The sequence below is a fragment of the Dipteris shenzhenensis genome, chromosome 11 (genome assembly GCF_047967505.1).
Source record: "Dipteris shenzhenensis isolate YYH24624 ecotype China chromosome 11, Dip_SZ_1.0, whole genome shotgun sequence".
Classification (NCBI taxonomy): domain Eukaryota; kingdom Viridiplantae; phylum Streptophyta; class Polypodiopsida; order Gleicheniales; family Dipteridaceae; genus Dipteris; species Dipteris shenzhenensis.
The window spans coordinates 18,530,763-18,551,249 of NC_141606.1; the positions used below are offsets into that span (position 1 = coordinate 18,530,763).

The following is a 20,487-nucleotide window of genomic DNA, read 5'->3' on the forward strand; positions in this document are numbered from 1 at the left end:
CACACCTTGTCCTCCCGAGGCTGTTTACACATATGTCTTCTTTAGTATCTCTACATCCCATCTCACAACACCTCCCACTCCACTACATTTCGATCGCAACCTCTCGCCTATATATTCAGCTCATCTTTACATACTTCTCACAGATATTGACTTTATACTTTTACTAGAGGACCGTGCTGCTCTGGTCACCCGCTCACTACATGAGGCTGCCCTTCACACTTTCCCTCACACTACTTGCTCCACTCGTCCACCATCACTGGGGACCGTCCCTTGTAATAGCTGGTATGATGATGAGTGCAAGGCTTTACTTAGATTTGAAACCAAAACCACCTCCCAAATGAACCAGAGACGCAATGTGAGTACTGTTGATTGGTACGTAGGAAGAAGCTAGATTTCATCCAACAAAACGAGAAGGAACTACTCAATATTCTGTTTAGTAACAACTCTAAGAACTTTTGACAGAGATTTATAGAGGGGCGGTGCCCTTCACCACTCACTGACACCACTCAAGTCTGGCAGAATTATGCACATACGCTTTATGATATCCCAAATCAGCCAACTCCGGACCACTCACACATACCCTGGCCCACATCCTGCACGCTCTTCACTAGGGGGGGTGTGAAGGATGCTGTGATGAAACTCCATAATGGCCGAGCAAAAGATCATGAGGGCCTATAATGAATTCATTGCATATGGGATTAATCTCCTAGCCCCGATTTTAGCAAAGCTTTTTAATGAAGCTGTTTGTCTAAGGTTTCCACTCACCTGGATTGTTAACACTATTTCACCATCCACAAGATAGGGGATCCCATGAGTCCGGAGAACTACATTACCATTATGATCGGACATGTCATGTCCAAGATTTATGCATCAGTGCTTGATTCTGAGGTTAGTCGATTCGCAGAGATGCAAGGACTTAGAGCAGACGGACAGGCTAGATTCCGACGTGATCATGGGACCATGGATCACATCCTCACACTTAGATGTATCATTGAGGAGGTGAGGTCACAAAAACAGAGGGTGTATTGTTGCTTTGTGGATTTCTGCAAAGCTTGTGATACGGTTTCGAGAGCCTGCCTCATCAAGCATCTACACAACTTAGGTTATGACCAGGAGATCATTTGGGCTGTCGTGGCACTTTACGAGAGGGTTTTAGGTAGAGTTTGGGTAGGGTCTAGGTGGACAGATGAGATCACGAGTACTATTGGGGTCAAACAAGGGTGTGCTTTATCACCAACCCCGTTTGGCCTCTATATTGATGAGGATGTGTAGAAGATCATGACCTTGGTTTTACCAATGTTGACCTTTAAATCATGGGAATCACAAAAGAATTGTAGTGCATCTAGGTATCTCTGGAGGCCCTCTGCTGAGGAAGACAAGAGTGCCACGTCATTTGCGTAAAGCAAGATCTGAATCAAAGTGCCAGCGAGAGAGCATCCCTCCTCCATAAAGCCTTAATTCTAACAAAGGACTAAGCAAAGGAAAAGTTCTTTAGAACCAACGTTTTGGGTGACCTTGCTAGGGAATACTACTAGATGTGTCAATAAATAAGAATGTTGAAAAGAAGATGGATGTTCATTTAATGGAAAAGTTAAGATAGCACGAGGATAGCATCAAATAAGGCACTGGGAGCAGCTTGCTTTCAACGGGTCGCCGGTTAAGATTGTTTCGTCATATATATACTCACGGGTTCTCTTCTCTAGACCTATCTTTACTATGAGACCGGCGATGCAGGCCCGACTGAGCTTTGGCCAGACTAGAGAGACATTGCTTCCATTCACATTTCCACGACCCGCGGACCAAGGGCTTGCTTTTTGACTCCTTGGTCCGTCAGTCGAGATGTATGGCAGTCCTAGTTGAGGGCCGGATCTGTCAAACATAGAGTGGGCTCAGGTGGAGCGCCTACAAGTTCTTATGCTATCATGGATGATTCGCAGTAGGCCGTCAGTTCCTGACCAAATCATTCAGGCTGAGTTTGGATCATCTCCGCTACAGCTTGATGCTACATTTCAGGTTATCACTTACCTATATCGGGTTAGGGGTTATGGAGATTGCACTTTTGGACGCAACAGATCACCATGGCTAGCAATGTCCTCCTTTATGGCGCTATTAATAGCAGGTGATCAGAGATGCTGGTTTGCACGCACAGAGAGATGGTTTGAGCGATTGGGACTCCACATGGATAGACTTCCCCCCTTCCAGTATAGCGTTGACGTGCCTGTTTTCCCTTTCCTGTCTCATGAGGTCAACCAAGTCATGCGTGAGGATCTTTTGCAGCTACACACTTTCAGGACCTAGTTGGGACTGAGCGAGCTTCCAGTAAAGCTCAGCTTCTACAGGGATCATTATTTACATATCACAGCAGAGGGTTTTATCGACCCACCAGGATATATGCAGATCCACCTACCCCACTCACTGAGGATCTCTAATGGGTAGTTTCGGGTCTCTTCACATAGACTTCGCATTGAGAGTGGCAGGGCTGAGAGTTTGCCCAGGGAGAGGCGCTTATGCACATTATGCGACACACAGGAGATTGAGTCGGAGAAGCATTTCATTTTCAAGTGCCGTGTATACTATGAGATTCAAGGACGCTTCTATTGCCTCTTTAGAGACAGCTTTGGGATATTGTCCTGCTTTCTCTCCTTTCCAAAGACCAGAGATGCCTAGCCACCTTCATTCACGAGGCAGTCAGACACTGGGAGGGACATAGGAGCAGACCTCCTTGATAGACTCCTCTCAGAGCTTGATCATTGATTTCTTTCAGCCAGGCCATGTCAACTCCCATACCATGAGGCCCCATCATAATTGTGACATAGAGCCAGCGACGCAACAGCTCAGACAGAGGATGGATGCACAGATTAACTTGGGGATATTCCTTCCTTGTTTAGAGTTGGGGCTCCCCTGGTAGAGGTTGCAGTAGCCCTTGTCAGACGTAGAGCTACGACTAGGAGACAACACAGGACCACATCCGACGGGCAGCCGCCAGCACTCTATCTGTGACTTTATGTCCCCACTACCTTGGCGCTCTGATGATGAGGATGTTAGTGTTGTGTAGACGATCATCATTCTGACATGACTATGTAGCACTGTGACACTCATCACTTATCATTTTGCATTCTGAATTGGATCTCGTTTAGTAGCTCCACCCACACAGCTTGTTTGTATCAAGATTTTTCACAGTCTCATAGACCCATCGATCTTTCGAAGACTTTAATAAACTTTCTTTCTTCTCTCTCTCTCTCTCTCTCTCTCTCTCTCTCTCTGTGATGATACTCCCAGGGAGGTTGCCTATGGTCCTCTCTGTACTAATGTATAAGCAGGTCTCTTTTGTTCCATAGACCTTTTTAGGTCTCCAGTGGACATTAATAAACTCTCTCTCTCTCTCTCTCTCTCTCTCTCTCTCTCTCTCTCTCTCTCTCTTTCTCACTTGGCTCAAAGTCCCCTGATTCAGATCACACACCACTATATGTGGAGCTTAATATATTACTTGCCAAGGCAACTTTAGAAGAGCGCAAAACAGTTGAAGGCAACTATCATATAAATGAGGCAAAGAAGGTGGAGTACGCTGAAACTCTAGAGACGTGTCTGCTGGGAAAACAGAAAATTGGGTGGACAGAATTGAAAAATGCTATTCTCACTACAGCCAAGTCAGTTTTGGGGTACAAAAAGAGCAATAAAGAATGCAAGAAAGGGCTACCATACAATGTTTGGTTTGATGCTGAGTGCAAGGCAGCTAGGAATGCACTAAAGGGGATCCCAATGGGGGATGAGAAAAGAGCAGCTGAGAAACAGCTCCATGCACTTACACGTAAAAAAAGACGTGCACATATTGTGAACAAGGAATGGACTGATGCAATTGATTTTATCAAGCATCCTAGAAGAGCATGGAAAGGAATTAAACAAAGGTCAAATGACATTATGGGAGATTTTACAGAAACACAGATGCTGGAATATGCTCAACAGCTCTACACACATCCCAAGGCTCGGCCCATGGTGAGCATACCTCTCAGCAGTAATACTCAGGGTCTTTTCTCATTGAAAGATGTACAAGATGGCCTCAAGAAAATGGTAAATGGAAAGGCAGCAGACACTCTACACCTAGTGGCTGAACTCATTAAGTGGACCAATGAGCACACGCAAAGGCACATAGCAATGGCACTAAATCAGGCTTTGATGCATGGTTTCCCAACAGAATGGCAAGAGAATTGGATCAAACCAATCTACAAAGGGGGTGACCGCAATCAATTAACAAATTACAGAACAATTATGGTATGTTCCACTCTAGCCAAACTATATAGCACAATAGTAGAGGCAAAATTGAGTGCTTGGGCAGAGAAAGAAAATAAAAGAGCAATGGGACAAGCTGGTTTCAGACCAAAACACTGTACAGTGGATCACCTAGTCACTCTTCGAGTTTTGATGGAGGAAAGCCGCCTCAAGGGGAAGCCACTCTTCTGTTGTTTCATTGACTTTAAGAAGGCATTTGATACAGTGCCTAGGGATGTGCTATGGGAGAGAATGGAATGCATAGGGGTGCCCGAGGAAATAAGGTTTGCTGTCTTTAGACTTTATGAGAAAGTAAAATGTCAACTAAAATGTAAGGATGGGATGTCACAAGAGTTCTATAGTAATATGGGGGTAAAACAAGGATGTCCGCTCTCACCCACTTTGTTCGGCTTATGCATTGATAGACTTGAGGAGTTGGTGAATGAAGAAGCATGTAAAGATGAGTTATACAGCCCTCATCTAGCAGGTCTCGTGATTTGGTTGCTTCTTTACGCAGATGATGTGGTTGTTTTCACTGATAGTGAAAGTAAGATGCAAAAAATGATGGATATCTTCAGCATATTTTGTGCAGAGAGTGGGATGGCTATTAATGTCAACAAAACTAAACTCATGATAGTCAAGACTATACAGCCAAGCAGCCCCCTCCAAATCTTATATAAAGGACAACCCATTGAGACAGTGCACTCATTCAAATACTTGGGTATTGAAATCCCCGCCAATAATAGATGGAACAGCTGTGTGCAACGGAGACTTGATGCAGGATGGGCAAAATACTTCCAATTTGAAAATGAGTGCAACAATAGCAATACGAGAAGGTGGCAAGTACGAAATATGATCTTTGGGGCATATGTGATACAGACAGTACTCTACGGAGTAGAGGTATGGGGTGGGAGTATATCTCCATCAACGTGGAATGAGATAGAGAAAATGCAAAAGTCTTTCATTAGGAGGCACCTGGGCATCAAGGCTACTACACCATACTCTTTGTTACTCCTAGAAACAGGATGTATACCCATAGAGCTACATGCTCTGAAGAGAGTACTCAGATACATCACAAAGGTCAAGTGCATGGATAATGAAAGGCTACCAAAGAGAGCATGGAATGAAAGTCAGAAGCTTCAAAAGACAAACAAGGGCAAGATTTTGACATCCGGATGGGCACAGGACCTAAAAAAATGGTTCAAGAAGTGGGAAGTAGAAGAGTATTTAAACTACTCTTCAGAGGAGATTGATGAAGAGGCTTTTCATTATGACCTGCTGAATGCACTACACAGGAAATGGCAAACAGCAGAAAACAAAGATAAATTTGAGTACTATCGCACATATATCAACCCCGAATATTGGTCAATTTATACAGGAAGGGAGACAACAACGCAGAAGTACATATGTACACCTATAGCAGTGCATAAACGGAGGGCTTTAGCCTCACTTCGCACCCGATCACACCAGCTGCAAATAGAAACAGGGGGATGGAAAAAGATGCCAAGGGAGAGTAGAATATGCCAACTATGTGATCAAGGTATGGTTGAAACAGAAGAACACATGGTAATGATATGCCCTCACTATGCACACATTAGGGAAGAGTTCAATCACCTCCTTGAGGGACATAACAAACTGGCTGATTTGCTGCATAAAGGGTCACCTTCAGCTTTAGGAACTTTTGTGTATAAGCTCTTCAAGCATAGGAATCCACCTGAATCCTAGAAGGTGGTTTCTCTTTCCACCCTCCCATCTTCGGGAGGAGCTTTCATGTACTTGTGATATTGTATTGCTCAGGTCCCATAGGCCGGTTTTGGTCTTCAGAGGACGATAATATATTCTTCTTCTTCTTCTTCTTCTTCTTCTCTCTCTCTCTCTCTTTCTCTCTCTCTCTCTCTCTCTCTCTCGCGATAAGTGATGCAGCTAGATTTGTGGACACTATTCTAGGGGTAGCAGGGCATGGGATCGTCGAGAGGGCCTAGCGAGTGGGGAGAGACTTGATCAAGGAGCAAGAGTTGAAGTGCTGACGAGTGATGGAAGAACACACCAATCTTCTGGAGAGAGCGAACCACGTGGCAATGGTAAGTCCATCATGGCTTTTCTAGATGACAATCTTCTCACTAATTCTGTTAGTTGGTTAAGTACTCATGCACTCTAGAGGATATGCAAACGGCATATGTTTCCAAGAGGCAGTCATCATGTGAAGACTACTTACCCATGGTTGAATTTGCTTACAACAGTGCAAAGCATTCTAGTCTTGGTTTCAGTCCTTTTATGCTTATGTACGGGTTTCAACCTAAGTCTCCAATAATGGTCGGATTCAAGGGAATCTAGAATGATGCTACGAAAACATTCTTGCAAGACATGCAAGAGATGTTGCAGTTTGCCAAGGAGTCTATTAGAAGTGCCCAAGAGCGGGACAGATTTTATGCTAATAGACATCTTCGCCTAGAGAGCTCTTTTTTTTTTCCAAGAAAATTACTTCATTAAGTATGAATGAAAACCACGAGAGCAAGCTCAAATGTAGGAGTACATCATGCAATGCATGAGGAAAAAACAGCTCAAAATGAGCTAATAAAAAACCAAGGTGGAGACTGAAAATGCCGTCTCAACCTTCAGGGACACTCAGAGAAGAAAGGAGATCCTCTCCAAACTCTGAAGAAAGTAACTCTCCTGGCAGTGGCTGCTCTAGAGGATCCCTGCATGCTCGCCCATATGGCCATCAGGGTGTGTGCTGTGTCGGTCCAAATACTGGCCATAGCCTAGGAAGGGTGAACCTGGATATCCTCCATCACCTCTGTACACTTAGCTCTCGAAATATACCAAGCTGCAATGCTAGCCAGAATCTCCAAAGACGTGTCTACTGAGGCATGAGCAGCTCTGAAAGGAGTGAAGGGAACATCCTGGAGGTCGCCGTACAATGAGAGCTGGATCTGGATCATGTCCCTTGAAAGACACCTGAGGGCCAGTAAGAGATAACCAAGCCACTAAACCCTAGGTCATATAGAAAGGTGTTGTATGAAAGATGCTAAAAATCCTAGCAACACCTTTCTAGATCGTCCTCGCCTGTCTACACTCCCAGAGGCAATGCTGTGCTGACTCAATTGCAATGTGACAACGAGGACAAGTAGGGTCAGCCCCGAACCTGGATCTCCACAGGTTCACTGCAATCCCTCCATGAATAGAAAGTCAAAGAAATGTGTGATCTTTCTATTCGTGAGGGATTTCCAGAGCCTACGCCAGAAGTTTTTCTGCACAATTGCGAAAATCTGAAAACTATCCCAATGGGGCGCTCTAGAGGGTCTCCAACCTCTACTGCTAAGCTGAAACCTCCGAGCATTTCTGACTGTGTAGCGAAAGAAGGGGAAGCTCTTCTCTCGGTGCCCCTCATCAATCCATTTCCACTCCCGTGGGTCCCACTGCAAGAACCTAATAGGGGAACCACCATATAGCCAGAGTCTCCAAGACCCCAACGCCTAGAGAGTTCTCTATTAGCACGATGGTATACTTGCATATTCCCAATGAAATCCAAGAGTCTCAGTACTGGGCAGGTTAGGAAATTATAGCCCAAATACTATGTGGTCCATTCAAGGTTATCCGAAGAATTGACCAAGTTGCATATGAATTGGATTTGCCTCCTAATGTAAGGATTCATCCAATATTTTACATCAGTCGACTGAAAGAAGTGCTAGGTGCTGAGGATCAGGTGGTTACTCCTCAGGAACTTACAGAGGTTGAAGATTTAACCTTTATACCACACGAGCCCGAGAGTATTCTTGGATTTCGTGAACGTCAAGTTAGAAATAGGAGGATCACGGAATACAAGATTAAGTGTAAGGATTGGGTCGAGGAGGACTCTACATGGGAGACATTGACTAACCTTCAGAGAGAGTTTCCAGACTTTCTTTTGAACTCAAGAGTGAGTTCTTAGAGGAAGGGGAGTATTTCATGTGCATGGATTGTATCTGACATCAAGGATCTTACGATCATCCACCAACTCCTCATCATCGGAGAGCTTAATGATCATGAAAATTTTGGTTGTCTGAGTATTCCGCATTTTGTATATCTCCCTGTGCTCAGAAGTTCATTTCTCGCCCCACTTAAAGCATTGATTTGCCCTCTTCCTGTTGTACATAATGGCTATGGTATGCTGTCTTATAACTGATTTTTCTGCAATAACATGTAGCTTTCCTCTTGGTTTTGCATCATTGGACTGCCTATAAGGCTTTGCGTATGACATTTTGCTACTCGAGATTGTGGGAAACCTGGGAAATGGAGCTGCTACAACCTTCCAGTCATGTCATTCAAGCATCTTGGGTCTCTTTTGCGGGCAGAGGCAGTGGGCGTTGCAAATCTTCAATGCAAACGTTGCACTGCTCCAATGTGTTGGCAACGTGTCAACGCAACTTGGGCGCAAGAGATACCAACAACAGTTGAGCAGTGCCTGCGCGTGGAGGCGGGTTGAACAGAGATGGCGCACAATGATTTCACAAGCATGGTGACAATGGCACACAGTGGCATAGGTGACATACGTGGATGGCCTATGGACCAAAACGCATCCTAGGTGTTGGTTCGAGAACAACGAACCAAAACTAGCTGCTGTTCATCACGAGCGACGAACCAAGATAAGTTGTTGTCTATGATTGCACGAGAACTAGGAAGATTTGTCTAGTTCGTGGAGAACCAACTCGTTCGTCGTCAGATCAAGATAGTGCCATTCATAACGGAATGTAGTCGTGAGCGTTTGGCGCTGTCTGATTCGATCGATTTGATTGCTGCTTTGCCCAACAATTCTATTCAGGATTCGCCTCTTGGCAAATCTTGCTGCGCCCAGCTCGCTCACTACTTGCACGGGTGTTTGATTCTCATAAAGTCGATCAAAGAAACTCTGATCCAAGAGGGGAAAGGGAAAACAACGGTGCCAGGGTCAGAGCTTTGATACCAATGTAGAAACGGGGGTAGGGGCAGATTTAGAGGAAGGGGATAGAATAGCAAAAGGAAGAGAGAGGGGAAGAAGGGAGTAGAAGAGGAAGGAGAGAGTCTGCGTGTGAGTGAACGTAGGCAGAAGGTAGCAGGAAGGAGGAGGGGAAGTAGATAGGATTAGATGTCACATCAAAAGTGTACAAATAGGGGTGGATGGGGACTTATATCGTCCCTCCATATTTCCCACCTAAGAGGCCTCTAAAGGTCCTCTAAATTGCCCCTTTTTCCCCTTCATTGCATTCCCTGGTTCCGACCATAAGGTAGCATTACGGTTCCAAATGGTGCAGCACAGGGTCTCGGTTGTCTGAGTCCCATAGACCCTGCCCCATATGTGGGAGAGAGGCCATGTGCCCGATGGGGGCCTATAAGGAGTCGCCCATCTCGTACTACACCCACTTCCCATCGTTTTGTTGGCCAGATCCCATTGATGTATTCGAGTGCGACTCTCCTCTACCTATATGGGAGTGAGAACCTGATCCATAGATATAAATGGATGATCTCGTATGACTAATCTATGTCATAAGGTAAGAAGTCGTGCATGTGCATCATGAAAGCGTATGATAAGGGGCTGCTTTTGGTTTTGGGGAGGGACCCATCTGGATAGGCAAAGCTAGGAGCTGGACGCGATCCCGGGGGGAGGCAAAAGAAGCCCCCCCGTGGCTTCTGAGCTGCATGTGCATATGAGGGGCGGGCAGAACTTCCTCCTCTGCCACCATGACTTTCTGAGAATTAGAGTCCATGTCGAAGAGGGAGGGGGAAGCGCTCTTCGTTCTCAACAGACGGGTTCTGGTTGTTTGCTAGTACAGGGAAGGCACGCTCGTCGGCGAACTCAAAGTCCTCATACGCGGACAACTTTGAGAAAGTCTCTAGCTACAGTGTTTTGTCCTGGTCATACCTCGAAGGGACTGCCTCTTGTCTTCTCAGGAATTTCTTGCAAGATCTTGGGATCTCCAACAGGATCTTGCAGTCCGTACTGGAGATTGGGAGCTATTTGGGGGAATGGAGCATAGTGACGGTGACTACATCAAGCCCACTACTGTCTCCATCTCCATCCTCCATGCTACAAAACATATTAATAGGAGATTTTGCTAATCATGTGGTGCCAGAAGTCAATGAGTCTAAAGCTTGCTGTGTTTGTTTGAACATTGTATTTAACTCTATCGATCATTACCAACTAATTGCAATTGATTCCACGTTCTCTAGAGAGGAAAGCTAAACTGTGAGCTGTGATGACAGATTTTCACGAATTTTCTTTCAAGTATAATGATTCATGCGACACGACCTTTTGTCATCAATGAGTGGATACAGACCAAGATTGATGGTTATGAAGTCTCAGGCACAGTTGAGGTGAGGGGCCCCTTTTGCACTTTGTAATGCTTCTCATAAAATACAGTCACATGTGCTTATCATAAGCAAAATTTCAGAGTCTTCATCTTGACCTTTGAAGCATTACACACTGCCTTTTTTTTTGCATCAGCGCTTACTACTCTTCCTGTTTGTCTCCAGCATGTTGGGTGGTGGTCTCCAACTATTGTCCGGGGAGATGATCGTGAGGCTGTTCATATACCAAATCACAAGTTTACTGTCAGTATTGTCCGAAATTTAACTCAGAAATCACATTGGCGTATCAAGACACATTTTGGCATAAGCCACTTAGATGTGAGCAAGATACCGGTAAGACCATTGCTTTTTAATTTTTTAAAATCATTAGAAGTAGCTTGTAATGGGATGTTTGTTTTGAGCAATCTATTATAAACTTTTGCAGAGCATCGTAGCAGACATGCGTAAGGTCTTAGCAAAGCATCCACAAGTTGAGCAAAGACGGCTTCACAGGAGAGTATTTTTTGACAACATCGATCGAGAAAATCAGGCTCTTTTGGTAATATTCCCTGTTCCAGCTAAATTATACCGAGTTCGAGCAATTAAAGTAAAAACGGACTCAAGGTTATATGCTTGCTATGGACAGCAGTGTTCTATGCCATACTACTCATGAAGTAGCTGCCTGAGAAATGGGGGATTCCTCCAAGAACAGTCTCCCCAGTTAATTGCCCTGATTGGTCAACCAGATTGTGTGGGCATGGTTGGCTATCTTGACCTGATTTGCTGTATGGTCCGTAAAAGGCCCCTCTTGTGATTTAGAATCATGGCTTCTTAGAGCAGGCTCCTTGATTCTAAGGGTTGTTGCACCTCTTTCCTTGAATGTTCTAGGATTGCAAATTTAGAATCTATAGGTGCTTATACCCTGGGACGTGTGTTTCAGCAGGTGGTGCATAGTTGCATGGTATAGCAGATATGCATTGGACTGATTTTAGATATAATGAGCAGATAAATTTATTTGAAATATGAATGGTATGAACGGTGCAAGTGGGAGTTGGGTGTTAAAGACTTCTTAAGGAAATGGATTGAAGCTTGCCTGCAAGGAAGTTAACAAGCTGCCCTGGATCGTAGGGTTAAATAAGTGTACCTATAAGAAGGTCCCCTTCCAAAGTAGGACCAGCATACTCGAATAGTATACAAGTCGGTCGTGTGCAAATTTGCTCTTCAAGCAACGCACTGGGGGAAGTACCAAAGAAATACATGAGAGCTTACAAGAATTGCAAGAAAACTATTCAAATATTTAGAATCTTTGTAGAGCATATAAAGTCAGCTGGCCTTAGTGTACCATAGCTTTTCTTGAAGCTTCTTGATGACATGTCTTACAATGGATTCTTCCACTCTTTTCACTTATGTTTATGAGAACTTTTCTTGAAAGGCACAAAATTTGGAATTTCGTTTTTAAGGGTATTGTGCCTAATGAAAAGAAACGAAGAAAGGAATGTCAAAGTTTAGTCTTTGAATAGAAGAAATATAAACGTTTGAGAAGTGAAGCTTCCTTGGTTTCTTATGTGGAAAAATACTTGATGATCGATGTGTTCAAAGCTTTAACTGAATCTCTCTTGAGAGAAGTTAACGCTTGGGTAAGTACTGTTTTTGCCCCCAAGAAAAAGGGCCTCTTATACTATGATTGCAAAATTCTATGTAATCATCAGCTATCTGCAAGGGCGGAGACAAAAGGAATGGACCAGCTGTTTGTGTCCTGCTTCTCAGGGGTCTAGCTTACTACTTAAGGATAAGAAGTCATAGAACCAATAGAATCCTTATTCCGTGAGGATGTAAGTGTTACATTAATAATAGTGCGGTATGCCTAGGAGGGGGCTGTCAAGGGTGTTAGGAAACTGGGAGGTAAAGACATTAGCTTAATAGTGGGATTGAGTGGCTAAAGGGGTTGATAGTGCCTGGTTAGGACAGTTCATATAATTGGTGCTAACTAGATGTCCTAAGAGTAAGCGTCCTAGAGACTAGCATATATTTGGAAAGTTCCCATTGAGCTTAGGATTTCATCAAAGTTGGTCTATGTAGTGATTTTGACAGAGATTCAACATTGGTATCAGAGCAGTTTTCATCTTGGCTTGCGAGGGGCCTGCATGGAGAGACAACTAATACACCAACAAATAAGGTGGATCCTTTGTTGCCACATAATGATTTGCACATATGTGTTGGTGGTGCCTATGAGTGATCATCAAGAGCTGTGAATGTGCACATGACGAGCATAATCCCTTTTTTATGTGTGGGTATAGGCTTTGTAAAGCCTATATCTTTCTGGATAGCTGAAGGTACTATCTTGCGAGTAGGGGCTAAGAGGTAAGCTCCTTTTATTTCCACTTACGAGGACAAAAGGTAATTGGCAGTTTATCGACGAATCCCTTATAGTGAATTCCTATAGTGCTTTGTACCTATTCGCTCTTGCGCCTAAAACCTATTTATTAATTAATCTCTATCTCCTCCCCCCCTTCTTTTCGCAATTAACCTATCTCCACTCCCTAATCGGTCTTCCTGCTCGCGTTAATGATTAATCCTCTCCTTTTTCGCATTAATCCTCTCCCTCCTTTCTCCTTGCTCGCGTTCCCTACTCACGTTAACTCTCCCTGCAGTCCCTCCCTCCTCCTCCTTGCCTCTGAAACTCAAACAAAGAACCCGTCACTCAAAACCTTTCCTGTATTCTTTCTCAATTGCAGGCTGAACCATTTCTGCTGTGAAAAACACATTCTGCGCTATCCATTTCTCACAGCTCTCTCTCTCCCCCCTTCTCTCTCTCTCTCTCTCTCTCTCTCTCTCTTTGTGCACACATTAGGGCCCAGGACAATCGTCGGGTTGGACTGTGTTAGAATTATTGATATATTCTAGGCAGTGACCAATTTAATGCCAACAAGAGGTTTTGTCACTTAGACAAAACCTTCTCACTCTTGTACTTTGTTCATCTCTTCTATTGCACACTCCAGCTTTGAGCTCACTTGCTCCCATTCTGTTGTCTGCTCTTTTCTTTCAATTGGTATCAGAGCGGTGCTTCTTACCGGACCTTCTCCCAGCTCCCTGCTCTCAGCCAGGTCCTGCAAGCTTTCAGACCTTGGACCAGCTTCCTTGCAAGTGTGACGACTTGCTATACAGCCCCCACGTATGCAATCCGTACAGGCAGCGCATTCCGTACACCTGCACGTTCAATGTCTGCACGCAGCCCGAGCTGCAAGTTTCGTACAGGTACCGTGCACAGGCGTGCACTCCGCCCATACAAGCGCACAGCGCCGTACAGCATGCAGCCCATCCGTATGTACGCGCATAGCCCTGCTGTCTGTCCATACAAACGACCGTACAGGTTGTCCATACAGCCGTACACTGCCAGCGCCAGCCAACATCCGCACAGATCTGCAGGCTTCAGTCGTCCGTACAGGTGCTGTTCAATACAGCTGTCGTACACCCTAGTTCTAACTATGGCTATCCCTTAGAGAGTTCTAATGGTTCAGAACAGAAAGTAGACTAGGACTATTCATTTAGGAGCAAGGATTGCAGTGCTGAAGTGTACAGAAAGAACAATGCTGGAATGATCAGAAAAGTACCTTAGTAGAGTTTGATGGAGAGAGAGAGAGAGAGAGAGAGAGGAGCTGGACGTACAACAGGGCTTGTGAGGGGCTGTAGAAGGACAGAAAAGTTAATTCCTTCTTGAACTCGGCTGGAGCTAGGAGCTCTTGTTGTTAGAATAAAATTTGGCATTACAGTGGATTGACGTAAGCTGAGTACAAATGAGGCAGCCATGCCTTTTATACGAATTAGGGCAGGCTGTTTTACAGCTTTGCTTATGGGATAATAACCCTAGACTGCCACATTGCAACGTTCTGGCAGCCCTAAGTACAAAGCCAATTAAAAAGCTACTAACTAACCCCCTTTGTTACATGATTGAGGAACTCCAAGAAGAAATAGATGGCCAGATACAACAAGGTGGTGCTTTGGATGTTTGGCTTGCACAGGCTGAAAGTACAATAAGTGATATGGAAGCCCAAGTGGTCCAAGCTCAAAGATGAAAAAGGAGTTAGATACTATGCAGGCCGAGTGTGAGGGATCTTTCTCTTGGCCTCACAACCCAGGTTGAGTAGTGTAAGACTAAGGGCCATGCCTATGGGAAAAAAACTCATTTGAGGAGAACAGTACACTACAGACAGCCTAAATAACCCATTCTACCCTCGTAGATGTGATAGCAGGGGCAACTCAACAATTTGAAGGTAGAATGGGAAGAAAAGTTCTCAAATCTTGGCTGATTTGTAAAGTTGGATGCAGCGCACTTTTTGTGATTATGACAAGCATCCAAGAAAACGTGGTTGAAGAAGAGACTCAGATGGATCAGACTCAGATGTGCACAAGAGGAAGAGACACTAGCAGGAACAGATTGTATGTTTGGCCTGCCAAGCGCACACCCCAACCTGTGTTAGTTACGGCTATAAGAGTTGGTGTGTACCTAGGACTTTTGATCTGAGAAAGTGGGAGAAAGCTTCCACACCTTTGAATGAGAACTCATGCTACTGAAGTACAAAATGTCCACTGGTTTCCAAGTAGGATTCGTAGTAGCCCCACTGCCAAAAAATCAGTCTATAAGGATGCTGCCTAGCATGGACTTGAGGAGCTTGGAAGACACTACTGTGAGGTGAGCAACACAAGTGGAGTGTTGCAGGTCAAACCTTAGCTTAATTCATTGAGAATGAGAGGAGCTTCAATTTCCACTCGTTTGACCAACCTCAAGGAAATAATTGAGTAGCTTGCTATTTTGGGTAGAAGATTGATGATAATAACCTTATTCCCATTATTTTGAACTCTCTTGCACCTATTTAGAGGAGAGGAGCTTAATTTTAGCTTCAACATGACATCAAGGTTTGCCATACGTACGAGAAACAATAGGAGAATGTGGGTTGGAAAGGGCAAGTTTTTCAAGAATGCTTTAAACTCCCAAGCTTTCCATTGCCATGGCAATGCAGATTCCATCTATATTGCTCAAGGTTCAGGTAGTGGAACCAGGACCTCCAAGAAGGGAAGCGTTGTTCTTGTGGGCATTTTGAGAAGGAAACAGAAATGAGGCTGATGGAGGTAAAAAACAGCATGGATACGCAGTCCACGATTTTTCAAATAGTTTATCTCAGGTAGGAAGCAATGAAAGTAGTAATATGTGTCTGACGTTCCTGATCACGTTGGAAATGCCTTCAAATGAACAATCAACTTCATGTATTGCGGCTAGGTGCTTGAGCATTGAGGCCCTGGGTGAAGGTTTATGGAACTCGGTGCACCTTTTGAAGGTTCCATTCCAAAAAGGTATTGAAGTCATATGATCGGCTGCAAAAAGAGGTGGAGGTGTCCTTGTGGCTTTCTTTCTTTGAGTTTCTATGATATAATGTTGCTCAGAAGCCTGCCTCTGTTAGTTTCTGGGGGGAGATTGACGTCACCGTTTTATAATCAATGCAGACTCAACTTTCAATTGTGTATGTTGTAGGCTGTCTTGTACTATTCTAGGTACCGTAGGTTATGTGAGCATGTTGGAAGGTAAATCACTTGGATGAGTGTTTAGAGCAGCTATCTAAGTATACACTTTTGACTATGATACATTTAAGCTTTGCTAATTTGTCTATGCCAGCTGCTTTTAGCAATGATAAAACCTGTTTGACATGCCTCTAGGGCTTGGTTGTTTAGTTGTTTGAAAAGGTGTTTGATGGTCCTATTACCTGAATTTATAAAGATGCCATGTGGGTATTTATTCATTTTTTATTTATCATTGGGAGATTTCTGGTGTGTGCACACAGGTTTTGGTTTCTTGCTTTGTGAAGACTTCCCACTTTGAAGAATACCTTCGTGTAAAGGTCAGCATTGCCGTCTGTACCGATCCTATGGCACATCTGATTTAATGTTGGTTGTCTGGCTTTTTTTTTCCATTCTGAGGGCTGGAGGAACCCAGAATCGTATATTTAAGGATTTTGAGTCTGTTTATATCTCCTTGCTTTGCAGGAAATAATTTTATTGGATTTGTTGAAAGTTATAAGCCATCATCATGCTCGCCTAGCTACCCCAATTCGATCAGTGCAACGGATATATGATGAGGCAGAATCTCGCAGTGCACCTTTCCGTGACATGGGCCGTTCTTCAGAGGCACAAGGGAGGCCTTATCTGTTGATAGAAGCTAATGCCATTGCAAATGGACAACGTGATACAGAGCAGCCTTCTAATGCAAAAAATGGGGCCCCAAATGCCAAAGATGGTACTGTGGTTGCAATTGATGGATCTGATGCTGTATTGGGAACCTCTGGTAATGAGAGTACATCTGAAGCCTCATCTGATTCCAGGATCCCTTCAAAGAGTAAGGAACAGACTACTGCTGAAGGAAGATCAAAAAGCGTAAGCTCATCTGCAGCAACAGCTCAGCCAAAGCCTCAGCTTGAGGGATTGGATTCCATGGGTCTTAATTCCAAGGACATAACGTTGCTGGGAGCAGCATTTGAGAAACCTCCAGCAAACATTCCAGAGGGCCCAGAATCTACTGCTGAGGTTCTCTCGCACAGAGTGTCAGACAAGCATTCTCATCCCCCAAGTACTAAGTTTGAAAAGAGCAGCAACAGAGTTTCTGACCAACTGTCTCACTCCACAGGGACAAAATCAGATAAGCTTTTGAATAAAGCCGCTGCTGACCCAGAGACTGCGTCTATTAGAGAAGACAAGATTGCACAAGAAGATGACACAGAGCTGCAAACACAACGGAAAGCAGATGTGGATCTACTGATTGATACAAGGCGACCACAGGTGCATGCTACCACATTACCAGGTCCATCGTCTCCTAAACAGGAGACAGATCGAACATTGGGTGGTGTTTCTTCAGCAGCAAAGCCACAACTTGAGGAAAATTTAGTTTTGGGAGTGGCCATAGATGGGCCCAAACGAACGCTTCCTCTTGACAATGAGGACGCTGCTCCTAATGACCAGAAAGAATTGGTGGGATCACGCAATGGTAATCCGAACAATACTGTGAAAGAAAGGCGAGATAATTCTCAGTCATCAAGTGCAGGCCATTTGGATATGAAAGAAAGATGAACTTTCTAAAAATTTTATGTGGTTGTGCCCTTTCTTTTCAGACTACAGATTTTATCAATTGTGGCCATGATTTTTGGCTTTGAAAAGATGTTTGTCAGTGTAAGAGATGACCTACAGACAGGAATTTGCAGTGCCAAAGAGAGATGCATTGCATGTATGAATCTGTAAGCCATTCCTTTGTGGGTGAGGCTCTTGCATGCTTGCTCGGGCCTTGAAATTGGAATTTGCAAAATATGCTTTTTACGAAGCATCCTGCATGAATTATCTCCTCAATCGGATGAGGAGGATTGGTTTGGCTACATTTGTAACACCATTGGTATACACAAAATGTGATTGTCACCAGGAATTCTATGGAAGCTAAAGTTTTGTTCTCAGTGCAACGGCAATTCAGTTCATCAAAGAGAAAATCTGTCTTCTAAAGCATGTCTGACCTAACAGGGCAAAATACTAGTTTGAAATGTCCCCATGAAGGCCTTTAAATCGAAGGCAAAACTCTCTCTCTCTCTCTCTCTCTCTCTCTCTCTCTGCCCCTAATCAACTCATAAGCATTATCCTCCTCTATCAATATACTCCAAACGCCCCATAAAAGCTAAAAATTTTGAAGCAATGAAGAGAGTGCAGTCAAGCACATCATGCACTCTCTTTTATTTTCACTCACACACCCACACACAAAGTTTGCACATCGCTTTGCATTTGCAAGCGGTTGCATTATAGAACTTTCCAATGGTTCTACACACGGGACTCCATTGCAGGTGTTGCAATGTAATCATCCATTCATCTTCACAATCATTTGCATTTAGCAAAACCTAAGGCAGTGCTCACGACTACTTGTACTCGCTTGTTTAGCTTTGCCTTCAAGAGCAGATCTGTTGTTTAGGATCAAGATCACGAAAAGCGAGGTAGGTCTTGGCTAGGGGGGCTCATAAACACACATGTTGAATGTGTGGCACATAAACCACAAGATGGAACAGTTGTGGCTTGTAATATGAGCCTCATCTCATAGGAAGCAAATGTGGGATTGGTTCTAAGAAAGTCACATCAAGGTCATCATTCCATGCCACATTGGTGACATTGGTGGAGATAACTTACCTTTTGTTTCAGCATGGCTTGCTTAATCTTGGTGTGATCCAAGTCTTTCTATTCCTTGGTACAATGGCTTGACAATGATTGATGTGGAGATGCATTATCACGTCTTTCATTTTTGTATGACGATTTATCGTGATAGTCCACAATAGCGACCTTGGTCCTTGAGACTGTAGATCCAAATGTAGGAGTTGCAAATGCAAATGTATGGGTGCTGCTTCAAATATTATTTTAGAAATATTGAAGTCTTGTAAAAGGGTGGATGTTGCTATCAAAATTCGTAGATTGTCATCGTGGTCAATTTTGTCAATGCTTTGTTGCTCATGCCAGAAGATGGCCACCCTTGGCCATTCTACCACTCCCCTTGCCAAGCTAAGATGGACAATGCACAAGGACATAAATGCACTGCCAAGGACACGCAACATCAAGATGGGTAGAGACATTTGTCTAAGAGGACAATGGTTCCATGAATCCGCTTGTGAGGAAGCTTCTCTCTCATCTCCTCCTACGAAAGACACTACTTTCTTTCACCCCAAGCCTTCCTTGCCCCCCCTTTCCTCCTGATCTACTTTCCATCTCCCTCGTCAATTTTTGTTGGTGGCCACTCCCACTCCCCTTAGCTCTTTCTTTTCACGAACACCACCTATCCCCAACCAAACATCTACCCCTTCTCTCTCGATCACTATTGTTCTCCTTCGGTGGACAAATGGGCACAGCATATTTAAGGTTTATGGCTTGACCCTAGCCCAGAAGACATCCATGTCCCATACCATAGACATCCCTCCACATGGGAGTTATTGGACTAGCTTGCTATCGTGCCATGCCCATGACCAAGATCCACAATTGAGGTCATGGAAAACCTTTCCCCCTAGGCCAATAGCCTTGTCCCCTAGGGTCTACTTTAACCCTAGGGCTAGCTATTGGAAACCCATGGTCAGAAAGGATATAAAACCTCTCCAAGACAAGGGTCCTACTCAGCGTGATGTTTCCCCTTCATAATTACGAATGCGAGGCACGCTTCAAGAAAAGACATAGGTAGAATGGCACCTGTTTAGCACTTGCAAATATGCCTTTGCAGTGAATTTCAAGTAGTGGGAAGGTGGGGAAATTATAGTGGCACATTAGCATGTAAGATATGGCACAATGGAGGCCCTAGCTTTCGGAGGCTCGATTGAATCTTGGGAAGGAGCATTGGCTAGCCGAATCCACACTATCATAGGTAGATGCCAAGGTTGGTAGGAGGGCATCCCACAACCAAGATCATATTCTAGGTCAAATGCTCCCTAGATTATAGGTGGTGCCTCGAGTGTAGCTGTGCTATGCAGAGATGTCTTGCTTTCTTTGGATTTTGGTTCCCAATGTGCTTCCCATCAGCCTTGAAACTATATGTTTGCAGTTAATCACAAATTTCCACTTCAAATGAGAATGTCTATTGTGTCCATAGATCTTGGCACAAAGATGGAGAACTTCATCTAACAATGACAATGATGTTAGGCATGGTAGATACTAGGATGGAAAGGATTTTGAAAAAACCCCCGTGTAGAGTGGGTTTCTCATAGAAATCCCCTCATAGGTCCTACTTGATAGAGGAGTGAAGAAAACCTCTCATAACCCTTCTTCACGGGGGGTTTCTCCAAAGAAACTCATTTGAAGGAAGCAGTTTCATCATGAAACTACCTTGGACTTTGAAGAAACGCCCTTTTCATGGGGGTTTCTCCAAAG

The 20,487-nt window shown here is 44.1% G+C and overlaps 1 protein-coding gene across 3 annotated transcripts in view; it reads left to right on the forward strand.

The window, feature by feature from the left end:
- The window catches only part of LOC147896712 (mechanosensitive ion channel protein 2, chloroplastic-like), a 90,722-nt gene extending 72,689 nt beyond the window's left edge, over positions 1-18,033 (forward strand). For all 3 annotated transcript variants that reach the window (XM_087381434.1, XM_087381435.1, XM_087381436.1), the window contains 5 exons: positions 10,486-10,596; positions 10,756-10,923; positions 11,015-11,128; positions 16,404-16,460; positions 16,606-18,033. In XM_087381434.1, the coding sequence (XP_087237560.1) occupies positions 10,486-10,596; positions 10,756-10,923; positions 11,015-11,128; positions 16,404-16,460; positions 16,606-17,682 (1,527 nt within the window). In that variant the 3' untranslated portion in view covers positions 17,683-18,033. The remainder of the gene's footprint in view (positions 1-10,485; positions 10,597-10,755; positions 10,924-11,014; positions 11,129-16,403; positions 16,461-16,605) is intronic.
- The last annotated feature ends 2,454 nt before the right edge of the window (positions 18,034-20,487 follow it).